The sequence below is a fragment of the Gopherus flavomarginatus genome, chromosome 6 (genome assembly GCF_025201925.1).
Source record: "Gopherus flavomarginatus isolate rGopFla2 chromosome 6, rGopFla2.mat.asm, whole genome shotgun sequence".
Lineage (NCBI taxonomy): Eukaryota > Metazoa > Chordata > Testudines > Testudinidae > Gopherus > Gopherus flavomarginatus.
The window spans coordinates 134,950,625-134,974,969 of record NC_066622.1 but is presented as its reverse complement, the minus strand read 5'-3'; the positions used below and the strand labels follow the sequence as shown (position 1 = coordinate 134,974,969).

The 24,345-nt window shown below is 45.4% G+C and overlaps 1 protein-coding gene across 4 annotated transcripts in view; it reads right to left on the bottom strand.

The window, feature by feature from the left end:
• SH3PXD2A (SH3 and PX domains 2A) overlaps positions 1-24,345 on the bottom strand; it is a 396,876-nt gene that overhangs the window by 312,182 nt on the left and 60,349 nt on the right. For all 4 annotated transcript variants that reach the window (XM_050957986.1, XM_050957985.1, XM_050957988.1 and 1 more), the window contains one exon: positions 8,534-8,614. In XM_050957986.1, the coding sequence (XP_050813943.1) occupies positions 8,534-8,614 (81 nt within the window). The remainder of the gene's footprint in view (positions 1-8,533; positions 8,615-24,345) is intronic.

Here is a 24,345-nt window from a genome sequence, read left to right as displayed (position 1 = left end):
ACTTGGGGGAAGTTCTGGTCCAACCTTTGTGGCTCAAGACTATCTCTGTTCAAGACAGTGGCTATAACTTAGAACAGGAGAACATGCACAGTGACATGGCACAGCTTCGAGTGCTGGGTCCTGAGTAATCACTGCTTTATCAATGGAGTCCCACCAGTGCAGAACTGGAATGATGCATTGGCGAACTGGGTCCCTAATTTTAAACACTCTTTTTCTTCTGTCAACCTCCTTCACCCCAGCTCCATCCCTGCTGCTGTACTCCCTCACCTTCCCCACTCTGACTCCTTTCCCTGTGCCCTCTCCTCTGCCTCACCACTCTTGCAGCCAACGCTCCTCCTCTCCTCTCCACATGCACCAACACACATACACAAACAATCTCTCTCTCTCACCTGAGTAGCCCTGAGACATACACACTCAGCTATGCAGAGACTTCTGATCCCTGCCCATCCTATGGGCTAGGAACTCCTCTCATACATTGCTCTCAAGCGTCTAATTACAACCAGAGCTGATGAGAAGGGGGGGAAGCCGGTACAAATTACTTGGGCCCGGTAGTCCGGAAGGAGGCCCAGGGCCCTGCTTCCCTGGCTTCATCAGCCCTGTTTAGCCAGTCCACCCTTGCTGGTGGGCCGGAAAAAATTTTTTCACTGGGGCCCGAACCCGCTCTCGGAGGCCCTGATTACAACAGGAACGAGCTACATCATACACTAAACTATGTCAGCTGCTCTCCTCTCCTGTCTCTACCTCCACCAACATGAGGAGCTGGACAAACCGGTATTGGTGGCCTAGATGGCTGTTTTGCACAAGAGAAGGCAGGAAAGGAACCTAATGCAGTTAAAGCATCTTTAACTTGCAGTAAAAGGTCATTTGTTTACAGGCAGCACTGTTTATAAACTTGAAAATGTCTCCATCCATTCCTGTTCTTCGCAGTAACAAACAAACAAACAAACAAACAAACAAACAAACAAACAAACAGTTAGTTTTCCTTCATTGTGGCTGATGAGGTTTGAAATTAACTTTTGGCTTTTTTTTATAGCTCCTTGTCTGTTTCTCTGGGTCACTGATGACTTCAGCACAGGTCTGAGCTTGTCAATTAACTACTGCCGCAAAACCAACAAAGGAAGCTCTACCACACAAAGGATTGTTTTTAGGTAGGTCCTACACAAATAGTAGTAATTGAGATAGATTATACTGTAATGAGAGAGCTAGAGACTATGTACACAATTGCCCTCTATAGGATGGAATCAGCACTGTTCCACTGTATTTCATACAAGCTGTACTGTTACCAGCCAATGCAGATTCTCTTTCAGCTCAGTTAGAAGAAATGGGTTCTTTTGAAGCAGCAGGATCTTGTTTCTAATCCTACCGTCTCCATAAAATTTGGAGTGACCCTGGCACACAGCATAGCTATAACCACTAAGTCCTAGATAGCTGTGGATTTATTACAATAATTTATACATTTTGTGGTGACAGAAAGGTGACTGTTTATATAAAGAAGCACACTGCAGACTAGGGATCAGTGAGTGGCTGGCGCTCTGCTGATGAATCACTGTCTAGGTAAAAAGAACAGAGTTACAGTTTGCAATTACAGTTTTTATGGGAAAGTTTTTGTTTAATACAATCTTTAGTGCTCAGTTACTCTATTACTGCTCTATAAACAACCGGGTGATCCTAGGAAAAATAAATGAAGTTCCTGATGTTTCATACTCAGCCTGAAAACAACTAAAGCGCTTCCATCTTGCTAATAAAATTCTTTATTTTTTTTTTTAAATGTTCTAAGTAGCCAGTGAGTTGGCTCTCTGTGCCACTTTAGGAAAAGCAGCTTATATCAGCAGGACTGAATCTAGAAGATATTTTCTGCAAACTGATCTGCAGAGTGAATGCTTGAATAAAGATTTATATATTTGTTTTTTCAAAATTCCGACATTTCAGATGCCTCTTTGTGACTGAAAAATGTCAACATGGGGTAATCGTGCTGGCAAATTTCATTCTGCCTACCTAACATTCCTTCTGCGCCTTCAGTTGGCACTTTATTCTTTTTCATTTCACAATTGAGGATGTGTAGTATAACAGCATGCTGTTAAAAATGGCTGCTGTGTTCCACCGCCCCAGAGGGGGCCGCATTTCAATACTGTGAGAAAGGATTCTTATATATAGGGCAAAAACTCTGACCTCCAGTGGACACTGTCAGGTTCTAATGAAATCAATGGAAAGTCCAGACATTTGAGAGCAGAATTTTATCCTTCTGTCCAGATTCTGATCTGGTCATACCTTGATATAACTCCACTGACCGCAGAAGGCAATAGATTCCATTTACACATGTGAGATCAGAACAGAGCCTGTAGACTCTCTGGGCCAAATTCATAGGTGATGTGTAAGTGGTTTTTTATGAGACCTGCTGGTATGTGGTTGAGAGAGTAAGGGAGTCTGAACTGGTGTAACTTACACATGGAACGGGCTGCAAGAAGATGAGTTATGCCAGCTTAGACTCATCTCTGAATAGCAATTTCCACATTTGCAAAACTCGCTTAATAATAACTCCCAATCTAACATGGGTGTTAGGAGGGTTAGTTAATTGCAGCCTCCAGTTCTCTACTGCCTTAGAGCTTGTATTTGCACCCCTGCATAGTGTCAAGTGCACCCAGATCAGAATTTCCCACTCACTTCCAGCATGAGCAGCATTTTATACCCATTTTGCACGATGATCACACCAGATATAAGGCCAGGAAGAATGAGGCTCCAGGTCTCACAAAGCTCTTTGAATACATTAAGCACTGCAGAAATGCCAGGTATTATAATGACTACGAAAAGCTCATTTGGCCCACATTAGGGGAGTGCAGCATCGGTGAACTACTAACATATGCCCATATCCTATTACAATGACTAGCGAATCAATTTGCAATGCTAGGAGACCTTGGATGGATTGTAATTACTCACGTTCCAGGTGAAAGGTTAGGGCTTGCTACAAACAGATGTCTTAATCCTTTCAGAGGGGCCTACCTCATATCAGGTACTGGGGCTGTTAAGTGTGAACTTCACCCAGGAGAAAATGAAATCTCATGAAAGACCCTCACTACACCACAGTCAACTCACTTCAGTCCAGTCCACGTCTAATCTGGTCAGAGTGGTGCTTTGCTGGTGGGTCATTTCTCCATTGAAGTTGAATGCTCACTTCTTGCTTCCCCAAAGGAGTTAGATTTTAGAACTACAAACAAGGGGAAGCCCTTGGAAATCCACACCGATCGCTGATGCACATGTTCTAATGCAGCCTACAGACAGACGCCCTCGCCTCTGGCCCTTTCCTTCTGTTCTGCTATTTGAGCTGTTCTGCCTGTATTCATTTCCCCCAGCCCGTGCACAAAAGGCCAAATGTAGCTTGGAGTAAGCAGAAGAACTTCCCATGGAAGTGACTGGACCAAATTCAGCAGTGATGGAAATCATGGTGCCAAGACTGAGTGTGAAACAGATGTATATCTTAAGGATATCTTGCATGGATTTGATAGTCAGTGGGTGTGCAAGAAACACCAAAGGGGCTAAAGGGGGCATATCACTAACCAAATGTGTACAAGAAAAGCAGAAGTGCATGCCTCACACCATCCTAAACACCGGTGGGACCAAACCCATCGCTGATATAAGTGGAGAGGGGCTTGTGCTGAAATCAGCAGGAGTTGCACAGAGTCCTCTCCCCACAGAATACTACACCATTTTGCTCACACACTGATTGCCAACCCATAGCAGTTAATGCCACTTTCACATTAACTTATACCTGATTCTCCGCTGCCTTTCACCATGCAGAATAGCCCTTCCCACCCAAGCAGAGCCAATGTCAAGTGGGGGTACAAATGCTACTATACTGGAATGGTAGCATTTGTGCAGTCATTGACTTCTATGCAAAGTGGCTGTCCAAAGCCACCATTCCGATAGAGTAGCATGTTTAGCCCCTATTTTGTATTTGCTTTGCACAAGTGTAAGTGACTCCACAGAGTGGAAGGCAACAGATAATGAGAGAAGTACTTGATAGCACCACTGAATGTTGAGTTAATCAATACTGCTGATCCCATTTACTGAAATTTCAACCCTAGCACATATTCTGCTGCCATGATTTGATCCATGTCACCACTGGATGGGACTCTGTCACCAATTAAATCAGGAGATTACTGCATCATTTAATTTAAACCCCACTTTATAAATCTCCAGCCCTCAGCTGGAAGCGTGGGAGGAGGAGTTATTTTATCAAGCATCACAGAACAGGTACCATTTTCAATGACATTCACCCACTCTCCAATTCCATTCAGCAATCTCCAGCTCTTAAATTGCACAGAAAGTATAAACATGTCGCCCTGTTCATTTTCCCGAAAAGAATCTGGCCACTCATTCAGATCACTTACACCCGAACAAATCTGGAGTCACTCCATTGAAGTTACCCGGGATTTGCATCAGTGGAAGAGAACTGGGACTGACTCTTCACACCTGCAGGGCTGAAGAAGAGGGCTTGCTAGAAAGTATTTAGGAGAAATAGTATCTACCACCTCCCAGTCGTTGCCAATGGAGATTGCAACTGGGAAAGGGTGGGCTTTTTAAAAGAAACAAAAAATGGTAGCAAAAAAATTAAATTATTTGTATTCCTTTTTCTCCTCCTCCAGGCAGCTCTGCTGGCTGTCCCTCGAGTGCTATCAGGTATCACTGTCAACATCAGCTCTTGCAGCTTTGATTAAGTCATTACAAGCCTTTCTTGTTATTCTACGTCCATTCAGAAGCAAAAAGAAACACATATAGGTGCACAGCAAAGTGCAGAAGTGCAGACACGATGGGACAAGCTTGTCTATCAGAAAACTCCAGCTGTTTGGGACAGATATGGTGCCTCTGAGCCAGCTTGCATTAGACCACTGAGTGCACGCTTGATTTTCTGTTTATCGTGAAGTAGGGAGTATGCAGGGAGGAGTAAATGGACTTGATTATGCAAAACAGCGTTCCCATGCTCAGCAAGCACATAATAAAATCTTCCCAGTGCAGGAATCAGCCCAGCCCTGTGGCCCTGACTTTTCCCCAACCTTCCACCTTGGTCGGCCTCCTAGACACCCCCCAGGGCCTGGGTAAAGGGAAGGGGATGCTGGATTTATTGCCTTGCTCATCGTGAACCAGGTAGTGTCCCCATAGCCTGCCCTGTGGTCCAGACTGAAACACTTGAGCTTTGCTTTGGGGACTGGGGATTGACACCTACAGTGGGAAATTGCAACTCGGGTCCAGATGTCATTTTAATCCCCTCCTCGCTCCAGGAAGGCTGCTGAAACTTGTTTCAAGTTTAAAATCTTGCTCATCACGTCTGAGGATCTTATCATCTGTTTATTTCATTGAAGTGGCCGCTGGGAGCCCCAGTCATGGACCAGAATTCCATTGCACTAGGCGTTGTACAAATAGAGAACAAAAGAGACAGTCCTTGCCCCAAAGAACTTATTGTCCCATCCCAACAGCACCATGTTCCTCCCTATCAGGTGAATCCCGCAACCTTTGAGGGGAACTGAAAGGTCCAGTAGGCAGCAGAACCACTGCTATTACACTCTGTAGGGGGAGCAATGCTGGGGGATGTTCCAACCTCGGTGTGCTACAAAGCACCACACTGTGGCATCTCTCTCCGCAGCAGCAGCATGGAGAGGGGTAGGCATGGTGAGCGGAGCTGCAAACTACAGGAAGGCACTAACCAAAAAGTATGCCCAGGGCAGTTACAACAGGCCGAAGTAGCAGCCCTGCTCTGCATAGGTGTAAGTGACTCCACAAAGGGTGGCCATGGGGTGGCTACAAGGAGGGGTGGGGGGGAGAGAGTCCCTGGGCTGAGGGCAACTTGCATTCCTCATCCCAAATGTAATTCACACGCTCAAAGCCGTTTCATCTGCATGCTGTGCAGATGATATGGATTTCTGTCCTCTCTTAGGGGAGTCGCCACAGATGAAACGAGGAGTTAGTGGCTCTGAGAGGGCATCCTATGAAACCCCACTATTGTCTTTGACTTTCTAACTCCCCTCTCAGAACCACAGCAGAAGCTCCAAGAGAGCTGATTTAATATTTTAAATCCCTGACGCTGAGCTGTTCATAGAATTATAATTAAAGATGTTAAAAGGGAAGTGAGTACAGTGCACGTCTCTTTGCTGATGGAATTAGTAATATCCATCTTCACCAGGAATCCAGCATAATTAATCTGAATAAAATAACAATAATACTCTGCAGTCCAGTAGTGCTTTCAGCCCATCGATCTCAAAGCACCCTACAATAGCACGCATGCATCACTGCCCCCGTTTTGCAGATGGGGAAACCACAGCACAGAGAAGTGAGTGACTTGTCCTGAGAGTCGCTAGCTGAGTTGGGATGAAGATCCTGGGCACCTGACTTCAAACCCTGTGCTCTAATCCCTGGAGATGCTGTTTTTCCTTCCTTCTTAAGGAATGCTGCAAATTTCTTTGTACACTGGTGCCCTTCCAATTGGCACAAAGGGCGACTCCTGAAATCCCTGGGAGAGAAAAGGGTTAAATAAGGGAATTTCATTCCTTTCTTGTAATATTTTCTAGTGGGGGGAAGCCATGTTGTACAAGCAGGAGTTTTTTCACTGGCGCTAGGCACTTGCACTCATCAATGGGACCTTTCAAGACTCACTCTCCCTGATTGAGACATCATTTCCTGTCCAACACACTAACCCCATTGATAACTTCGGCTTGATGGGAACTTTTCAAACCCACCAGGAAAGGCTAGGAGACCCAGAAGAATACATACATGAAAACAGAACTGGAGCTTTAAAAAAAAAAAAAAAGGAAGCGAAAGAAAGAAACAAACAACTGCTTTGGCCATGACTCTTACGCTAATACAAATACACACAGATTTGTGTGAACAAGCACAACATCAGCCACAGAGAAACAACCGCACTTGGGACTTATTGTCTATAGCTTTGGTATTGACCAGTCTACGCACTTCAACCCAGTCAATGGGTGGGGCGAGGGGTGGGAATGCAAAAGGAAACATAGGAAAGATGATGAATGTTCCCTTTTCTGCCTTCATTCCATTTCATTTCATCCGTACCACAAACTAAGGATTTGGGTCATGGGACTCGCTACGTAAAGGTCAAGCTGTTGGTTGAAGAAACTAAAGCACTCTAGCCTGCATTTTTCAGACGTGACTAATGATTTGGGGTGCCCAACTACAGACATGTCAAAGGGAGCTGATTCTGAAAATCAGGCCTCTTTAAGGGATCTCATGTTGGCCACCCCAAAAATCAAGGAACCTACTTCTTGCAGGTTCAGCATGACAAACAGGTTTGATTTCATCAATCGTGACACGGCTTTGAAGTTTGCGGCTGGCTGTGCACATCCATGACTCTAGCTAGAAGGGACTTTCCTAGCATTCTATACACACACAGGCCCAAACTGCAAGCTTCAGAAACAGATCAACATTTTCCCAACATTCAGCAGTGCCTGGATACAGGGCTGGAGCTCTGAGCTCTCTACCAGTGTGACAGAGCAATCAGTGCACTTCAGAGTGATCTTATAACCCCAGCCAATTATGTTCTAGCTGTCTAGAAAGATAGCAGTGGGTCTGGATTATTGCTAATTAGGATACCAAGCAGGAGCTGTCTAACTAGTCTTCCAACAGCCTATGAACAGCATAGCAAATAATTTAATCACTGGAGCCAATGCTGAATTTTGTAATTTGGGTAAACGCACAGGTAACTGTAATGCAAAGTTCATTTTCATACTAACACGGGCTGCTGCTGAAGAGACAATAATGAAATGGCATAGAGCACAGTGAAATACATAGAGATGAATACGGTAAGGAAGCATGTTCTAGTCACAGCGTTTAAAGCAGAGGACTGGGGCCTGGTTTACACTTCAAAGTTAGGTCGACGTATCTACATTACTCAGGGCTGTGAAAAATTTCACACTCTCTGCAATGTAGTTGGGCTGACCTAAGCCCTGATGTAGACACCTCAATGGAAGAATTCTTCATCTCTCAGAGTGCTGAATTTACCACAGTGACGGAAGAACCCTTCTGTCGCTGTAGTAAGTGTCCATCCTATAACAGCAGAGTTGCAGCTGTGCCACAGTAGCATTTCTCCATACCGTGGAAGTTAGCACTCCTGGCTTTTGTTCCTATCTCTGGCAGGGGAGGATGGGTTAATGGTTAGAACAGGGGACTGAGAATCAGGACACATGTTCTATTCCCACCTTTACAATTGACTCATTGTGTGACCTCAAGCAAGTCACTTCTGAAAAACAGGCCCTAGGTATTTGAAGTTAGGCACTCAAAACTAGAAGCCATTCTTGACAAATCTGGGTCTTAACCTCTCAATGGCTCAATTAACCCTTCTGTAAAACAGGCAGAATAATACTGGATTTACCTATCTCACATCCTGTGAAGAGTCTGCAAAGTGCTTTGAGATCATTCGATGCAACAGACTATATAAGAGCAAAGTCTTATTTAATGTTATGATGATGGAGTGGAAATGTACAAACCAATACAAGTAATATTTCCAGTAAGTAAAATGAATGGTTACCTGCAGGTCAAAGAATTTGCTGTATCTCCGGTAGATGATCTGGGAAGTTGAGTCAGACCATGTTACATTTATGATATATACCTGTTCGGGGGAAGAAAAAAAATGTCAGCACAGTGGCTAAGGAGCCCTAAAGCATTGGCTGCAGTTCAAAGGCAGAAAAGTCAGGACCAATGTGTGTGTCTATATATGGAGATGATTTCCAATCTTTAATAAGTTTGACAGTCCAATCCCACTCAGCCCCACGTGCACACTAGAAGAAACACAACACTAAACTCAGAGTTAGTCTAAATTAAAGCCGTAGTTCTGTCCTGAACTCACCCTGGGCTTCCATAGGCTTCTCAGGAAAATGCCCAGTGTTACACTGCACAGAGCAGAGTCTTCCTCCAATCCACGCTAGTAACTCCTATTGACACTACTTTGCCTGGGTTTAAAGCTTTATTAAAATATTAGCACACTCCTTCCATCCCCCTCTGCCACAAATCTATAGGGGCACCAGGCACATGCTGCTGGTGGGATTGAGCAAGGGCCAGGAGAGCTGCTACATTCCACCCCATGCCCCCATTTGAAGCACGTGAGGAGCCATGCTGGAGTCATCTGCCACACTTTCCTTGCACACATTGGAAATGAAGGTTTATGCAGAGAAAACAGTGGCAGCCTGGCTCCAGAGGCAGTCTTGCTCCCACAGAGGTGGGGAGGACAGTTAACTGTGGAGGGACTGGTGTATGGGGAGACTTTGGCAAACCAGTAAGGTGCCAAAAACCACTATGGCTTATTGTTAAAGGCGGGGGGGGGAGTTTGGGGGTGCCACAGAAAGGGCAGTTTGACCCCGCTGATAAGAATTGTGTTGAAGTTGCTGATACATGCATTTTAAAAGAGCAGGAATGTCTATTGCGGTCTCAAGGCTGCAAACTCTGGAAAAACCCACACCTGGTTAATCAATCATCAGAAGGAACCACTTGCTTGATCATTGAAACTGCTTGCTTAACAAGGTTTCTTTAAGGGACATGTCATTCTATTACTAACGTCTAAATAAGGGGAAAAAGCTTGAGATAGTTGGACTCGTTTGGAGACTCTTTTTGGACTCTCCTTCTGGATACATCTTGTGGTCCCCACTGGCAGACGGAAGATTTGGCCACCGGAAGCCTGCCGCTGTGTCACTCGAAAGCCACGCTTGGCTTTGGTAATTATCAAGGGTTGAGGGTGTTTTACTAATCTTGTTGCAGACGTGTGTAAGTGCTCGAGACTAAGTAAAGTTTAGCTTTAAGTGAAAGCACTCTTGTCTTGTCCTGTTTGTGCTAGCCATCTATAGGTCGGACAGCCATGTCTCCCCTGATTTATTTCCTGACACCTCCTCTCACAGAGGAAAAGTTACCAAGAGCTTTGGGTTGAAAGAACCCCGGGTAACACTGGCACATCCCAGGCCTGCTGCTTTCCCCCAAACCAGGGATCTGCAGACTACTCCCCATGTCTCCTTCATAGGCAATCCAAGACTTTGTCCCTGGAGAAGCATTTTGGTATCATAGGACATTTTGATTAAAAAACTAGAATAATATAAAATTAATATGGCAGATATGAAACGGATTATAAACTGGCTAGCAGATAGGTCACAAAATATAAATACAAAAGGGGAATTGTTATTCAGTGGGCTTCTTTCCAGTGGGGTCCTGCAGGGATCAGTTCTTGGTCCCCAGTTGTTTAACATTTTTATCAATAACCCAGAAGAAAATATAAAATCATCACTGATAAAAAAAAGTCTGCAGATAACACACTCATTAGGATAAATAATGAAGAGGACAAACCACTGTCACTGATTCAGAGTGATCTGGATCACCTGGTAAACTGGGCATCAGAAAACAATATGTGTTTTAATACGGCTAAGTATAAATGTATATACCTAGGAATAAAGAACGCAGGCTGTATTTACACAATAGGGGACTTTACCCTGGGAAGCAGTTATTCTGAAAAAGATATGGGGGTTATGGTGCATAATCAGCTGAACATGAGCTCCCAGGGTGACGCTGTGGCCAAAACAGCTAGTGCCATCCTGGGATGCATAAACAGGAGAGTCTCAAGCAGGACTAGAGAGGTTATTTTATCTCTGTATTTGGCACTGGTGTGACCACTGCTGGAATCCTGTATCCAGTTCTGGTACACACAATTCAAGGATGTTGATAAATCAGAGAGAGTTCAGAGAAAAGCCACAAGACTGATTAAAAGATTAGAAAACATGCTTTACAGTGTTCAGAGTAGCAGCCATGTTAGTCTGTATCCGCAAAAAGAACAGGAGTACTTGTGGCACCTTAGAGACTAACACATTTATTTGAGCATACGCGTTCGTGGGCTACAGCCCACTTCTTGAGTCTATCTATTTAAGCTTAACAAGAACACAGTTACAGGATGCCTTGATTACAGTCTCTAAGACTACATCTACCCTACACACTTTACAATGGCACAGCTGTGCTACTGCGGCTGCGCTGTGTGGCCGCTCTTTATCCCAGTGACAAAACCACCTCCAATGAGGGGTGGTAGCTTTGTCGCCAGGAGTGCAGCTCCTACCAAGAAAGTGCTGTCCACACCGGCACTTCTCGTTGTTCAAACTTTTGTAGTTCGGGAGGGGGTGTTTTTTCATGCCCCTGAGCGATTAAAGTTTTTACAACAAAAGTGCCAGTGTAGACAAAGCCAAAGTATCTTCATGGGGAACAAATATTTAATAATGGGCTCTTCAATCTATCACAGAAAGGTCTAATAGCTGGAAACTGAAGCTAGACAAATTCAGACTGGAAATAACGTGTACGTTTTTGACAGTGAGGGTAATTAACCATTGGAACAATTTACCATGGGTCATGGTGGACTCTCCATCACTGGCCATTGTTAAATCAAGATGGGATGTTTTTCTAAAAGATCTACATGTACTCTAGGAATTATTTGGGGGAAGTTCTGTGCCCTGTGTTACAGAGGAGGTCACACTCCCTCTGGGGCATCTGGCATTGGTCACTGTTGGAAGATAGGATACTGGGCCGGACGGACCTTTGGTCTGACCCAGTCTGGCCGTTCTTATGTTAGATGATCACAGTGATCCCTTCTCACTGTGCAATCTAAGAAAGGAATCTCCACCAGACTCATTTTAGGGAGTTGCAACTGTACAAACCCTGCAGGCTAGAGGACCCAATACAGCCCCAAATCAGCCTCATGTGATACAGTTCAACTGTATAGTACATTATACACTGGTAGATGGAGTCACCACTGCCTTGTACCTTCAGATATCTTTTACACCTGTTATTTCCTGACTTGTCACTTCCTTGCCTTCAGCCACACAAATATAGAAAAAAAAATGGACCCCAGTGTAACTGAATGCAGAGTGTGGCCCACTACTGTGTCTTTAAAGTAAATGTCAAACTTCATCTACCAACAGAAGATAAGGATCTGGTAGAGGAAATGGAAGGAGCAGGATGCATCTCCTCCTATCTCACAGCCCAAATGCTTAGCAGCAGGAACTCTTGCTTTTTCAGTCCGTGCAAGTGTGAGGTTCTGTATCTCCAGAGATTGTGGCTGGATAAGCATCGCTCCCTGCCTCTGGCTACATCAGGCTGCCTTGCAAAAGTCTGTGGCTAGATAATTGTCTTTGTGCTTTTTAAAAGATAAGGGGTACTACATTCAGCTCCTTGGAGAGGCCTCAGAGAAAAGGCGGAACAAAGGATCATAGTGGGATATTTTTTTTCCCTTTCTCCTTTCCTGATGGGAGCAGGAGCCTTCAGATGTCTTCTTAACCAAGGATCCCCATCTGTTATTACCACGTTCAACTCCCATGTCAGGTGAAAAAGGCTGATGGCGGGCAGATCCCTACAAGGTCATGCAGTCTCTCTCCCCTACAGGGGAAAGATGGTCTAGTGATAAGGCACTAGTCTAAGACCCAGAAGATCTGTCACAGGTTTCCTGAGTGCAAATGACTCAGCCTCCGTATCCCTCAGCTCCCAATCTGTACAATGGGAATAATAGCACAGCCCTGCCTCATGGGGATTGTTGGGGGAATAAATACGTTAAGGAGTATGAGGTACTCAGACATTACAGAGATGAGGGCCATCTAAGGACCTTAGATTGACAGATAAACCACCAGAGCAATGCATTGTGAGGAGCGTATTTACCAGGTTTAAAGCCAAAGCTGCACAAAAACAATTTTTTCCACAAGATTCTTGTGCAAAAATGTTTGTCACTTCATTCCACAGCATTTCGCAACCCAGAAATGTCGTTTTTCATCAAGTTTCTACAAAAAGGCCACTTTTGGAAAACGTTCAATGGGAATGGCTACAAATAGAAAACACACACGGTTTAGAACTGTACTTGGTGGGTGCAAGCTGATTTGTATTCTTAATTGGGGTCCTCAAAAAAATGGATAATATAGGATTGAAATAGGCCTAGTTAAATACAAAAACAAAAACAAAAAACGGTAAGTGAGATTTCCTAACTCTCTTTTTGCAAGTTTGTACCTTTCTCAAAAGTTGAACACAACATGCAAATACCACAAATCTCAAGGTTTTTTAAACGTCATTTCCTTTTCCTAAGGCTTCTACTTAGAACTCACAATAAATGTGGGTTTTAGCTTTTACTTGTTATTTGTTTTACAAATCTATTCTATCAAGTTCTATTCTACTTTGGTCCTCATACTGCCCTGATCACCGTGATATCTGAGCACCTCTCAGCAAAGCCTTGAGTGAGTGACTAACATTATCAAACGTAGTTTGTTATCTTTCTCATCCTCTCTCAAGGGGGAGAAATTTTGTCTGCAGTGGAATGTTCTGTTACGGTTATGTTTATTTATTTGTTTATAAAACATCCAACCCTACGCTGGGTTTATGTTAGAGAAGACAGGTCAGAGAAGTACACCTTGCACTGGGTAAGTTTATGGACAATCCTGGGGAGTTCATTCCACAGTCTGGGATCCATCCCTGAGAAAGCTCCGTCTCCTGCACAGATAAGCTTCACCCTTGTGGTACATAGTTCCATTGTCCCTGAGGAGCGGAGTTGTTGGCCACTGTCCTTACCCCAAAACTTTAGGCTCTTTTAGATATCCTGGGCCCAGACCATGGAACCCTTGAAGAGAAGGACTGAGACCCTAGATTTAACTGGATATTTTATGAGAAGACTGTAGAAAACAGAGGACATGTTTGATGTGTTTACAGTAGCACATGCTACTTGGGAGACACACTGCTGCGGTACTGCCTAGGGACCCCAACTGAGATCAGGGCCCTGTCGTGCTAGCTGCTGTGTAGGCATATTCCCTGCCCTGAAAAGCTTATATGTTGAAATCCCAGCCCCAGTGGGAGGAAAACTTCATTGAAGGCAGGATTTCATTAACAGTCTTTAAAATGGAAATTTAATCTTTTGAATTTTGAAGTCTCTGGAAGTGCAGCAGGCTTGTTTTGTTTTATTCTATTGCACTGGTAGATCCTAGCAGGTGGGTAAGAAAAGCACCTTAAATAATCATGCAGGCTTCCAATTAGCTAGAAATACACGGGAACTAATTCTGCTGTCTGTGACAGAGAGGTGTAAATCTGGAATGACTATTGATTTTTTGCTTGTCTGCGTAAACTAAATTTCTCTTGGGAAACCACCATTTAAAATAATGGGGAAAAGATGTTTGCTGGAACTCAGTAAAACCTCAGACTTTAAAAGGCCATTCTAGAGGTTTCAAAAGCCTCAAATATCACCTTCCCCTTCCACAGGAATCTCAGCTTGCCCTTTATCCAGCCCTAGCGGCCTTGGATTTACCAACAACCTTTGCATGAAAGGCAGGCTCTAGTCCTGTTACTTATTCCCCAGCTCACCTCATAGTTTTCTGCTAGGGTCATTAAAATTGGATGCTGTGAAAATGACTAATGATATCCCAGAGGTAAGTGACTTCAGGTGAAGAATAAGGAAGAGCTCCCTGAGAGCCTGAGTCAATGCAAAGGCAATTGCAACAGAGACACAATGGGATGGCACGTGGCAATACTGGAAGTGCCTGACAAATATGGAGAACTGTCCTTCATTCAAACATTCTGAAGGCAAGCAGGGGAGGAATCAGACAGAGCTGCTGTGTAGAAATTTGAGAGCCAGCACTTGTGCATCTCGCACCATCTCTCTGGGGCTACGTCTAGACTACCCGCCGTATAGGCGGGTTAAAATCGATTGCTCGGGGATCGATATATCACGTCTCATCTAGACACGATATATCGATCCCCGAGCACGCTTATATTGATTCCGGGACTCCACCAACCCCAACAGAGCTGCGGAATTGACAGGGGGAGCCATGGACATCGGTCCCGCGCGGTGAGGACGGGTGAGTAATCCGATCTTAGATATTCTACTTCAGCTACGTTATTCACGTAGATGAAGTTGCGTATCTAAGATCGATTTCCCCCCGTAGTGTAGACCAGCCCTGAAATTTCACTATCCAGCCAGCTCACAGGAACGGAGCAGAAGAGAGAAACTGCAAATAAGCCCACGGCTTTGCTACTGTAAGGCTACTTAAAGAGAAGTTTGGAATTTCTGAAACACTTCAGTCGGCAATGTGGGAAGCAAACTGATTTTTCAAGGTTGGGAAGCCAGTATATAGTTTTTTAAATGGTGACTAAAATTTTGAACCAGTTAGTTTTGATGTTCCATAAGCCTTTAGCACAGATGTAGAATACAGACGCTCCCCGGGTTACGCAAACCCGACTTACGGAAATCCAGATTTACAGGAAAAGTTCCATAAGTTCCGTAAGCTTTTTTTTTTTTTTTTTTTTGGTGGAGGGGAGGGGGGCATAATTATCAGAGATACATTCCCAACTTACGCAAAATTCAACTTACGCAAGGCGTTCCGGAACACTTGCATAAGTCTGGGAGCTTCTGCATGCCTTTTGCACCTACATGTACACTGCATGCAAGAAAACCTATGTGTTAGAAGCATAAGCTTAGAAGGTATCACAAGGGTCATTTTCATATTTACTACCCAAAAAAACCCGTTACATTCCACATAAAAAAATCTGTTAAAAGAACTTTATTAAGGTTGCCCAGTCAAGCACTCAAAAGATAGGAAATGCCAGAATTAAGTTTCCTTGTGTAACTTTAGTTCAATCCTACTGCGCGCAGGCATTTTGGTACAGTCTCTGATTACATGAACCCCTAGTATTTTTTTCACAGGAACCTGCTTCATTCAGTGCCCAGGATGGCCCTGCTGTAGGGATGAATCAGGGCTGCGTAGTGACAGAGGCTGTTGTCTGCTGGGCCCGTCTCATTTGGTGCAGAAGTTGGAAGGTGTGTAGTGAATGAGTCGCAGGATTGCAGGAGGAGACAGGATGGCATCCTGGTAAGGCAGCTGAATGCCACCCTGGAGAACTGGATTCCATCCCTACAGAGTTCCTGTGCAATGCTAGGCCACTTATTAAACCAAACTTTTCATAGGTTTTCACTAATTCTATGTTCTTCAAATGCACAAAGAGCCCAAATTAGGGTTGCACAGGTCCAGCCTCCTTTCTCCACCTGGCTCCCTGCGCCAGCCTTCCTACTCAACCAACTCCAGCTTCCCCACCTAACCAGTCCCTCCTCCCCCTTGGCTTCCAGTCCCCTCCCTCCCACACCCCGTCACAGTTTTTCCCCTCGCTTCATCACCCTCCCTCACTTCTTGTCCCAATCTACTCCCTGAGCTGGCTTTTGTCCCTGCTGCATTCAAACCAGGCAGCTTTCTCCTCCACACTGCCTAGGAGTTCAAGGGCAACCTTAATAGCATGCAGTGCTACCAACCCTGCCTATAATATGCTCTTCAAGGCAGGAACCGTGTCATCCAAGTGTCTGGATTTGTACAGTGCTAAGCACCATGGACTCCAATCCTGATCTGTGAGCTAAGTTTCCTCTAAGTCGCACAGCCACACTGCTGCATTGCTGCCAATTAAGCCCCGCACAGGGGCTCAGGGCTGCGGCAGCGAAAGGCACCCCTCCCCCAGCACAGACTTGCCCCGGACTTGCCATCGCCGGGGGAGAAGTGCCCCTTCCCCAACCCAACTCCAGCACGGTCGTGCCACGCCTGGAGGAGATGTGCCTCCTGTGACGGGTTGGATCACAGAAACCTCCTTGGGGCTGCCATCTGATGTGCTGAGACAACCTCTGAGCCCGTTTTCCCTGCCAGCCTAGGACTCCAGAACCTTGCCTTGTTTGAGCCAGGAACGCTTGCCTGCTGCAAACACAGACCCAAGTCTGAACCACATCCTCTAAAAGCTGCAGGCTTAACTGAAAACAGCTTAAGAAGTGTTCCTGCCTCCAACACTCAGATGCCCAGCTCCCAATGGGGTCCAAACCCCAAATAAATCCATTTTACCCTGTAAAAAGCACTGATAGAGACTTATGCACAGCTGTCTGCCCATCCCCCCCTCCCGTATTAATACATACTCTGGGTTAATTAATAAGTAAAAAGTGATTTTATTAAATACATTTAAGTGGTTCCAAGTAATAACAGACAGAACAAAGTGAATTACCAAGCAAAATAATATAAAACGTGCACGTCTAAACCTAATACAGTAAGAAAGTGATTAATGATGAAATCTCACCTTCAGAGATATTCCAGCAGGGTTCTTTTACAGACTAGCCTCCTCCTAGTCTGGGTCCTGCCTTCACTCACATCCCTATGATTACTGTCCTTTGTTCCAGTTTCTTTCAGGTATCTTTTGGGGGTGGAGAGTTTCTCTCTTGAGCCAGCTGAAGACAAAATGGAGGGGTCTTCCAGGGGCTTAAATAGACTCTCTTTTGTGGGTGGAGACCCCTCCTCCCGGTGTAGAATCCCAGCTACAAGATGGAGTTTTGGAGTCACACTGGGCAAGTCACATATCCATGCATTATTCAGAACTTTACAGGTGGCAGCCATTGTTCACATGCTACCTTGAACATCCTCAGGTAGACTTCTTATGTGGATTGGAGTCTTCTAAGATCAATTATCTGTTAAGTGTTTCTTGATTAGGCTCTTAACTTGCAAATTCCTTTCTAAAGAAGCTGACCAAATGCCTTACTACGGCTACTTAAGCATATTTCTATAAAGCATTATGGGGTGCAACGTCACACCTCCCTGGCCCAGGTGCTGCTGCAGGGAGAGCAAGCTGGGGAGAGTCCTCTCTCTCCACTGTAGCCTCCAGGCAGCCTGAACCCCAAACCTCTAATCCCCAGCCCCACCCCAGAGCCCACACTCCAAGCCGGCTCTTTACTACTGTCCAGGCTGCCTGTGTATGGCTTCATGAGCCATGGGAGCAAGGGGTAGGCTGGGATAACTATTGGCATTTCAACATCCCCAACTGTAATTTTCTGGCCTGGGAAGTAAGTCTCCTCTTGCAGCTGTTTGAACAGCCCGGAGCTCCTAAAGATGCAAGCATCATGCACCTTTCCCGGCCATACCATGTTGATGTCAGTGAAACGTCCCCTGTGATCCACCAGTGCTTGCAGCACCATTGAGAAGTACCCCTTGCAGTTTTATGTACTGGTTGGCAGGGTGGTCTGGTGCCAAGACAGGGATATGCGTTCTGTCTATCGCCCTACCACAGTTAGGGAACTCCATTGCAGCAAAGCCATAAACAGTGGTCTGCACATTTCCCAGAGTCACTACCCTTGACAGCAAAAGGTTACTGATTGCCATGGCTACTTGGATAACAGCAGCCCCCATAGTAGATTTGCCCACTCCAAATTGATTCCCGACTGACCGGTAACAGTCAGGTCTTGCAAGCTTCCACAGGGCTATCGCCACTCGCTTCTCAACTGCCAGGACAGCTCTCATCTTGGTATTCCTGCGCTTCAGGGCAGGGGAAAGCAGCTCACACAGTTCCAGGAAAATGGCCTTACGCATGTGAAAGTTTTGCAGCCACTGGGAATCATCCCATACCTGCAACACTATGCAGTCTTACCAGTTTGTACTTGTTTGCCAGGCCCAGAATCAGCATTCCACTGTATCAGCCTGCCCCACTGCCACCATGATGTCCCAATTGCCACATCCCGTGCTTTCAAGAACATCTGTGTCCGTGTCCTCCTCACAATCGTCCTCATGCTGCCTTCTCCTAGCCAGTTCTGCACACGCTGCAGGATAATGTGCAAGGTGTTTACAATGCTCACAACAGCAGCTGTGAGCTGAGTGGGCTCCATACTTGCCGTGCTATGGCATCTGCACAGGTAACCCAGGAAAAAAGGTACGAAACGATTGTTTGCTGTTGCTTTCAAGGAGGGAGGGAGGGGAGACTAATGACAAGTACCCAAAACCACCTGTGATAATGTTTTTGCCCCATCAGGCATTGGGGGCTTAACCCAGAATTCCAATGGGCAGCGGGAACTGTGGGATAGCTACCCACAGTGCACCATTCCGTGAGTCAATGCTAGCCATGGCATTGAGGACGCATTCCACCGACCTAATGCACTTAATGGGGACATGCACGATCGACTGTATAAAATCGCTTTCTAAAGATTGACTTCTATAAAATAGACCCAATTACGTAGTGTAGACATAACCATAGTCTTCCTTGCGTTGGCATGTACACAGTTCTGTGCAGGGAAGATTGCATTGAATACAGACACAGCTGATTGTGCAGTGACCCCTACTGGTACAGGCACAAAGAAGATCTTGTAGATGCTTAGATGCCATCAGGCCCTTGAAGAATACAGGAAGTACTTCTCATCCACATTTTTCCATCCATGTCGCAATGGTGATCCAATATCTGTCTTAGCTATGTGCAAAGACATCCAAATCCTTGTTTGCCAAGATGCTCTTATGACATGCTCTTCAAAACAGTTCTCACAGGAAGGAAGTTTGGACAGTGAGTTGTCCGTTTTCGATGGCTACGTTGAGGCGCATGCAATTTAGGTCTCTGTGGGTCTCCTTTGCTTTCTCGCTCTGGTCATACAGCCAACTTCCTTGCTGCAGAAATTGCAGCTTGTCCGTCACTCTCTCCCTATTTGACACAACCTGTGAAGCAGTGAGCTCCCTGTGCTCTGCTAACATATAACACATATTCCCACCCCCCCACCCACCCCCACCCCATACCAGACAGGGATGGCACAGCGTCACCTCCTGAGCATACAGCAGGAAGTATGTTGTAGAAGTCAGGATTGAATACATCACAAGTTGCATGCACAGGTATGAGGTGACACTTGTTAACTGTAACGATGCCTGTTTCAATCCACTTGTTGTTATGAGTGTCTTCCATTTTGGGAAAGTAATGAACAGTAAGGACCAAAACCTCTGTATCAGGTGACCTAATTATGGTTCCTTTGGCACCAAGAGAGCCAAAAGCCACACTGGCACATACAACATGCAGAAGGATCGTAGTGTCTTGGGCTTCTTCAGCACCTCTACTGGTGGTGGACTTTGCCACGGTACCATTGGAAAAGCCTCCAGCAAGAAGCAGTGGTTGTGTTGGATGTGCTCCTACGCTCTCAGGTGCATCTTGAATCATATATTTACAGAGGAATTTTATAAGTGACTGCTTGTTGGATGCCAAAATAAGGATATTAAGCACCGTTTGCTGCCTACAAAGAGCAATAAGGAGGAAAGGTGATTTCCTACAGTGTAAGTGAAGTATACATTCAACTATGACTGGCCTGGTTCTGACTTTACTATCAAACCTTGTGTTTTTGATGGACAATACCCAGCTCTCCCCGGCACAAATCCACAGTGTAACCTGATGAAACATCTTCAGCTTTCACGCTACTGCTTTTTCTATCAGCTGTTCAGAAGATGATACTTTGGTGACAGTGGGCTTGGAGTGGTTTCTGAGTGACTGGGATAGATAGCATGATGGGACCAAGATGAGAGCCCTTTGGAAGCTGAAATTAACTTTTAGTACAACTAATGATGCTAAATGTTCACTACTGATAATCTTCTGGACACGAAAGCATAGCTATGGTACACGGACTATGCAGGAAGTATCTAAATAGTTCTATCAAGCTTTTCATTGCCTTGTAGCAAGTTATCTGGGGCCAAATTCTGTGCTGACTTGCCCTTCAAGATCCTTTAAAATTCAGTGGGGCCACACCACGTGTAAAACAACATATTAACTGGCCCCCTGTACACGGCAGCTAAGATGGGTTAATAAAGCTGTATCGTTTGGCTCAGAGCAGTGTTCTATAACTTCCCACGGACAGAAGTGCCTCTATGCATAATAAAAGCGTTAACTAGAGGAAGTGCGGGCTAGCAATTGAAGCAAGGGCTCAATCCCACCTCTGCCACAGATTTCCTATAGGATTTGGGACAATGCACTCAGGGTCAGTTGCTGTTCCCACTGAAAAAGTCACTCAGAGTTTTGCCACTGACTTCAGCTGGAGCAGGACTAATCTCTCCTGGGATGGGGAGATTAGTTCTTACACCTGCGGAAGGTTATTCCATAGCTGCCAAGGACAGAGCTTCTTGTAGCTTCCTCTCAAGCAGTAGGCACTGGCCACTGTCAGAAACAGGGTGATAGGCTAGCTGGACAGATAGATCAGTGTTCCTCAAACTGGGGTCGCAAGGCTATTGGGGAAGGGATGGGGTGCACAAAAATATTGCTAGGGGCAAGGGGAGGGAGGGTACAGCAGCCACCACTCTCCAGCCACCAGCTCTGAAGGCAACACCGCCACCAGCAGCAGCACAAAAGTAAAGGTGGCAATACCATGAGTATGCTCCTATGAGTATGTAAAGTAATTTGCTATTTTTTTGGGGGGGGGGTCATTTGCAATATTTGAAATTTGAAATATTTGCAATGGGAGGTTCAGCAAAAAAAAATAGTTTGAGAACCCTCGGTCTAGATGGCCTGATACAGCATGGCAATCCCATATTCTTGGGTGTTGACAGACAAAATTAAGGTCTGTGGTGTACTTTGAGATCCCTGGCAGAAAGATGTTATTTATGTGCAGGTAGACATTATAATACAGCTGGCATTTGTACTGGTAGCCACCTTCTTGCTCACATCATTGCCACAAAAGTGACAATCTCTAGCACCAATGAGATGAGTTCCCAGTGATAAGAGGGTATATGGTAGTTCTCATCCTGTCTTGCAGCCGGTTTAATCAACACAAGACAAACCTTTTATACTACAGAGCTCTTCTCGCCATTGCTGGACCAGTATTAAGAGCAGGATGGAAATTTCTGATGCTGGGCTTCATTAAAGCTGCCACTAGCTTTGTACATTAGCCCCACAGCACAAGTCCTACCATCACACAACATTAACCGTGCAATGCTGCCTCAGTGCATTGTGGCAAAGCTAGAGCCTGGCCTGAACCTGGAGCCCTGGACCCAAACCCTCCTGAATTTTGGGAAGTTTGTATCAGGATCCAAATCTCATAGGGTGGACCCATCCCTCTCCTCTCTCTCTCTCTCTCTGTCTCTCTCTCTAATGGGCTCAAACTGGGACATCTGAATGCCCCCAGGGACAGATTACAATGATCAGGAACCCTAGTCATATCATGACATGGGTCGTCCTGAGCCTCCATCCCCATGCAATCTAGTATTGCCAATTTTGGTTGGATGTATTCCTGAGGTTTCAGCACATCACACAATGCTGGAGACTCACAATCCTAGCAATGTCCCAGCCGCACACTGGGATTGGTGGAAGCAAGGAGGCCCCTCTCCCTCCCAGAGAGGCAAGGGAAGCAGCATGGGGTCCCTCTTTCCCACAGGAAAGACAGCAGGGGTTCCTCTCCTTACCTTCCCCCCACCCCAGAAGAGGCAGCTGGCAGCAAGGGAGACCACAGTATTTATCTCAAAAGCCAGAGTATCTGTTTGAATAGATAGGCAAGACCCACTGCAGTACTCTACTCCCCTCCAGCCACATATAGAGTCCCTGCAAGGGTGTGATGCTGGGGGATGCTAGAGTAGTGGAGCTTGGAGTTAACACCCCACTGAGATGCATGGGGCAGGTAAGAACTCTCAAGGCTACTGTTTCAGCTACACTTGGATCAGATTTTCAAGCTTTTATCTACAACCGTATTGGCTCCAAGTTTACTTTTTTTTTTTTTTTTTAATATTAAATTTGGGTGGAATCACGTGTCTGCAGCAGCTAAGACCCAAGGCAAGTGCCTTTGATTGAATCCGCCTCTGAACACCTCCAAACTTTTAGCAAGTTCACATTCTCATCCAAACTGCACAGCTCAGACCCATTTTCAGCTTGCTAACCATCTAAGAGTACATCACAGCTCATAGCAACAAGACTCTCAGTCCAGGTCGACAGATTTGGGCTCACAGGGCTTGTGATATCATGCTAAAAATAGCGGTGTAGACATTGTGGCTCAGGCTGGAGAAGTTGGGTCCTGAAACTGGAGAGGGATGGCGTGCTTCAGACTCCAAGCTACAACTTCAAAGCACTGTCTACATTGCTATGTTTAGCGCAGCAACATGAGCTCCAGGAACCCAAGACTGTCAACCCAGGCTGGGAGGTTGGCTGCAGCAGGCTGTACAGATAGACCCTCAAAAGCCCAAAAAGTATTTTGGGACCTGTGAAATACCTACAGACGTGAAATCAGCCTGTGAAAACTGAGACAGTCCCAGAATCAGAGGCGATTGCTTGGCTGTTGCCACGAAATGAGGTCACTTTTCAGCAAGATCGTCACTGAGGGGCCACAGCTTGGCAATGCCAGTGCTGATGAAAGACAATTTTCAAACACAGTCCGTAACACGTGGGGTTAGGAATGGTTCTCTCCATTTGAGTTTAAAGAATGGTGAGCTCAGACATAGATACAGCCTTGAAGGAACAACCAGAGAACCCCAAATGATGACAAATGGAGAGAATTTCTGCTGGGCTACTCATTCTATTGTTATGTTGTTTTAAACTCGTCCAATGTGCACAGGCTAAAGCAGACTCTGCACAGGTGCAGATTGTCTGGCTTTTTGATGAAACAGATGTTGTTTCACAGACATCTCTCTATACAACTTGAGTTTCCATTACCAACTGGGGAAATGTAACCGAGAAGCAGCCCATGATGACCCATGGGTCTGCTGGATAAAAGTTGCACATGTCTGGCTTTTTAAACGGCAGCAAGCAATGCCGTGGGACTGGAAAGAAGGAATCTGATGCCAATAGAACACTCTTTCATTTATGGTATGTGGACGGCTGCTGCAGAGGCAAACCACTTTAGTGAGGGCATCTGCACAGTGGGCCAGATTCTCAGACAAACGGTTGTGCAAATGGGCACAACTCCATTGACCTCAATGACCCTTTTTTCTATTTCTCAAGTGAGGTAGAGTGAGTCTCAAAAACCAGAAGTGCTTGGCCACTAGAGCTTGCAGTTTAATTAAACATACAAAAGACATTTTCCCACCCACTCTATTCCTTCATGCAGTGTGTTTTTACTCTTAACAGTGATGCTATAGGATTAACTTCTGGTGGTGAGACAGACAAGCTTTCCAGCAAAGAATCCTGTGGCACCTTATAGACTAACAGACGTTTTGGAGCATGAGCTTTCGTGGGTGAATACCCACTTCCTCAGATGCATCACCCACGAAAGCTCATGCTCCAAAACGTCTGTTAGTCTATAAGGTGCCACAGGATTCTTTGCTGCTTTTACAGATCCAGACTAACACGGCTACCCCTCTGATACTTGACACCATGCAAAGCTTTCCAGCTGCACAGAGCTCTTCTTCAGGTCTGGGAAAGGGACTCTGAGTGTCACAGCTAAATACAAGATCAAAAGGACTCTTTGCCACAAGGAGTTGGCACTTATTCTGAGAGACCATTCAAGGTGAAGTGGCCTGTTAAGACCCTGTAGTCACAGGACAAAAAGGGGGGCTGGTGGGTTACAGATTCTTGTAATAAGTCATAAATCCAGGGTCTTCATTAAGACCATGATTTTTCATGTCT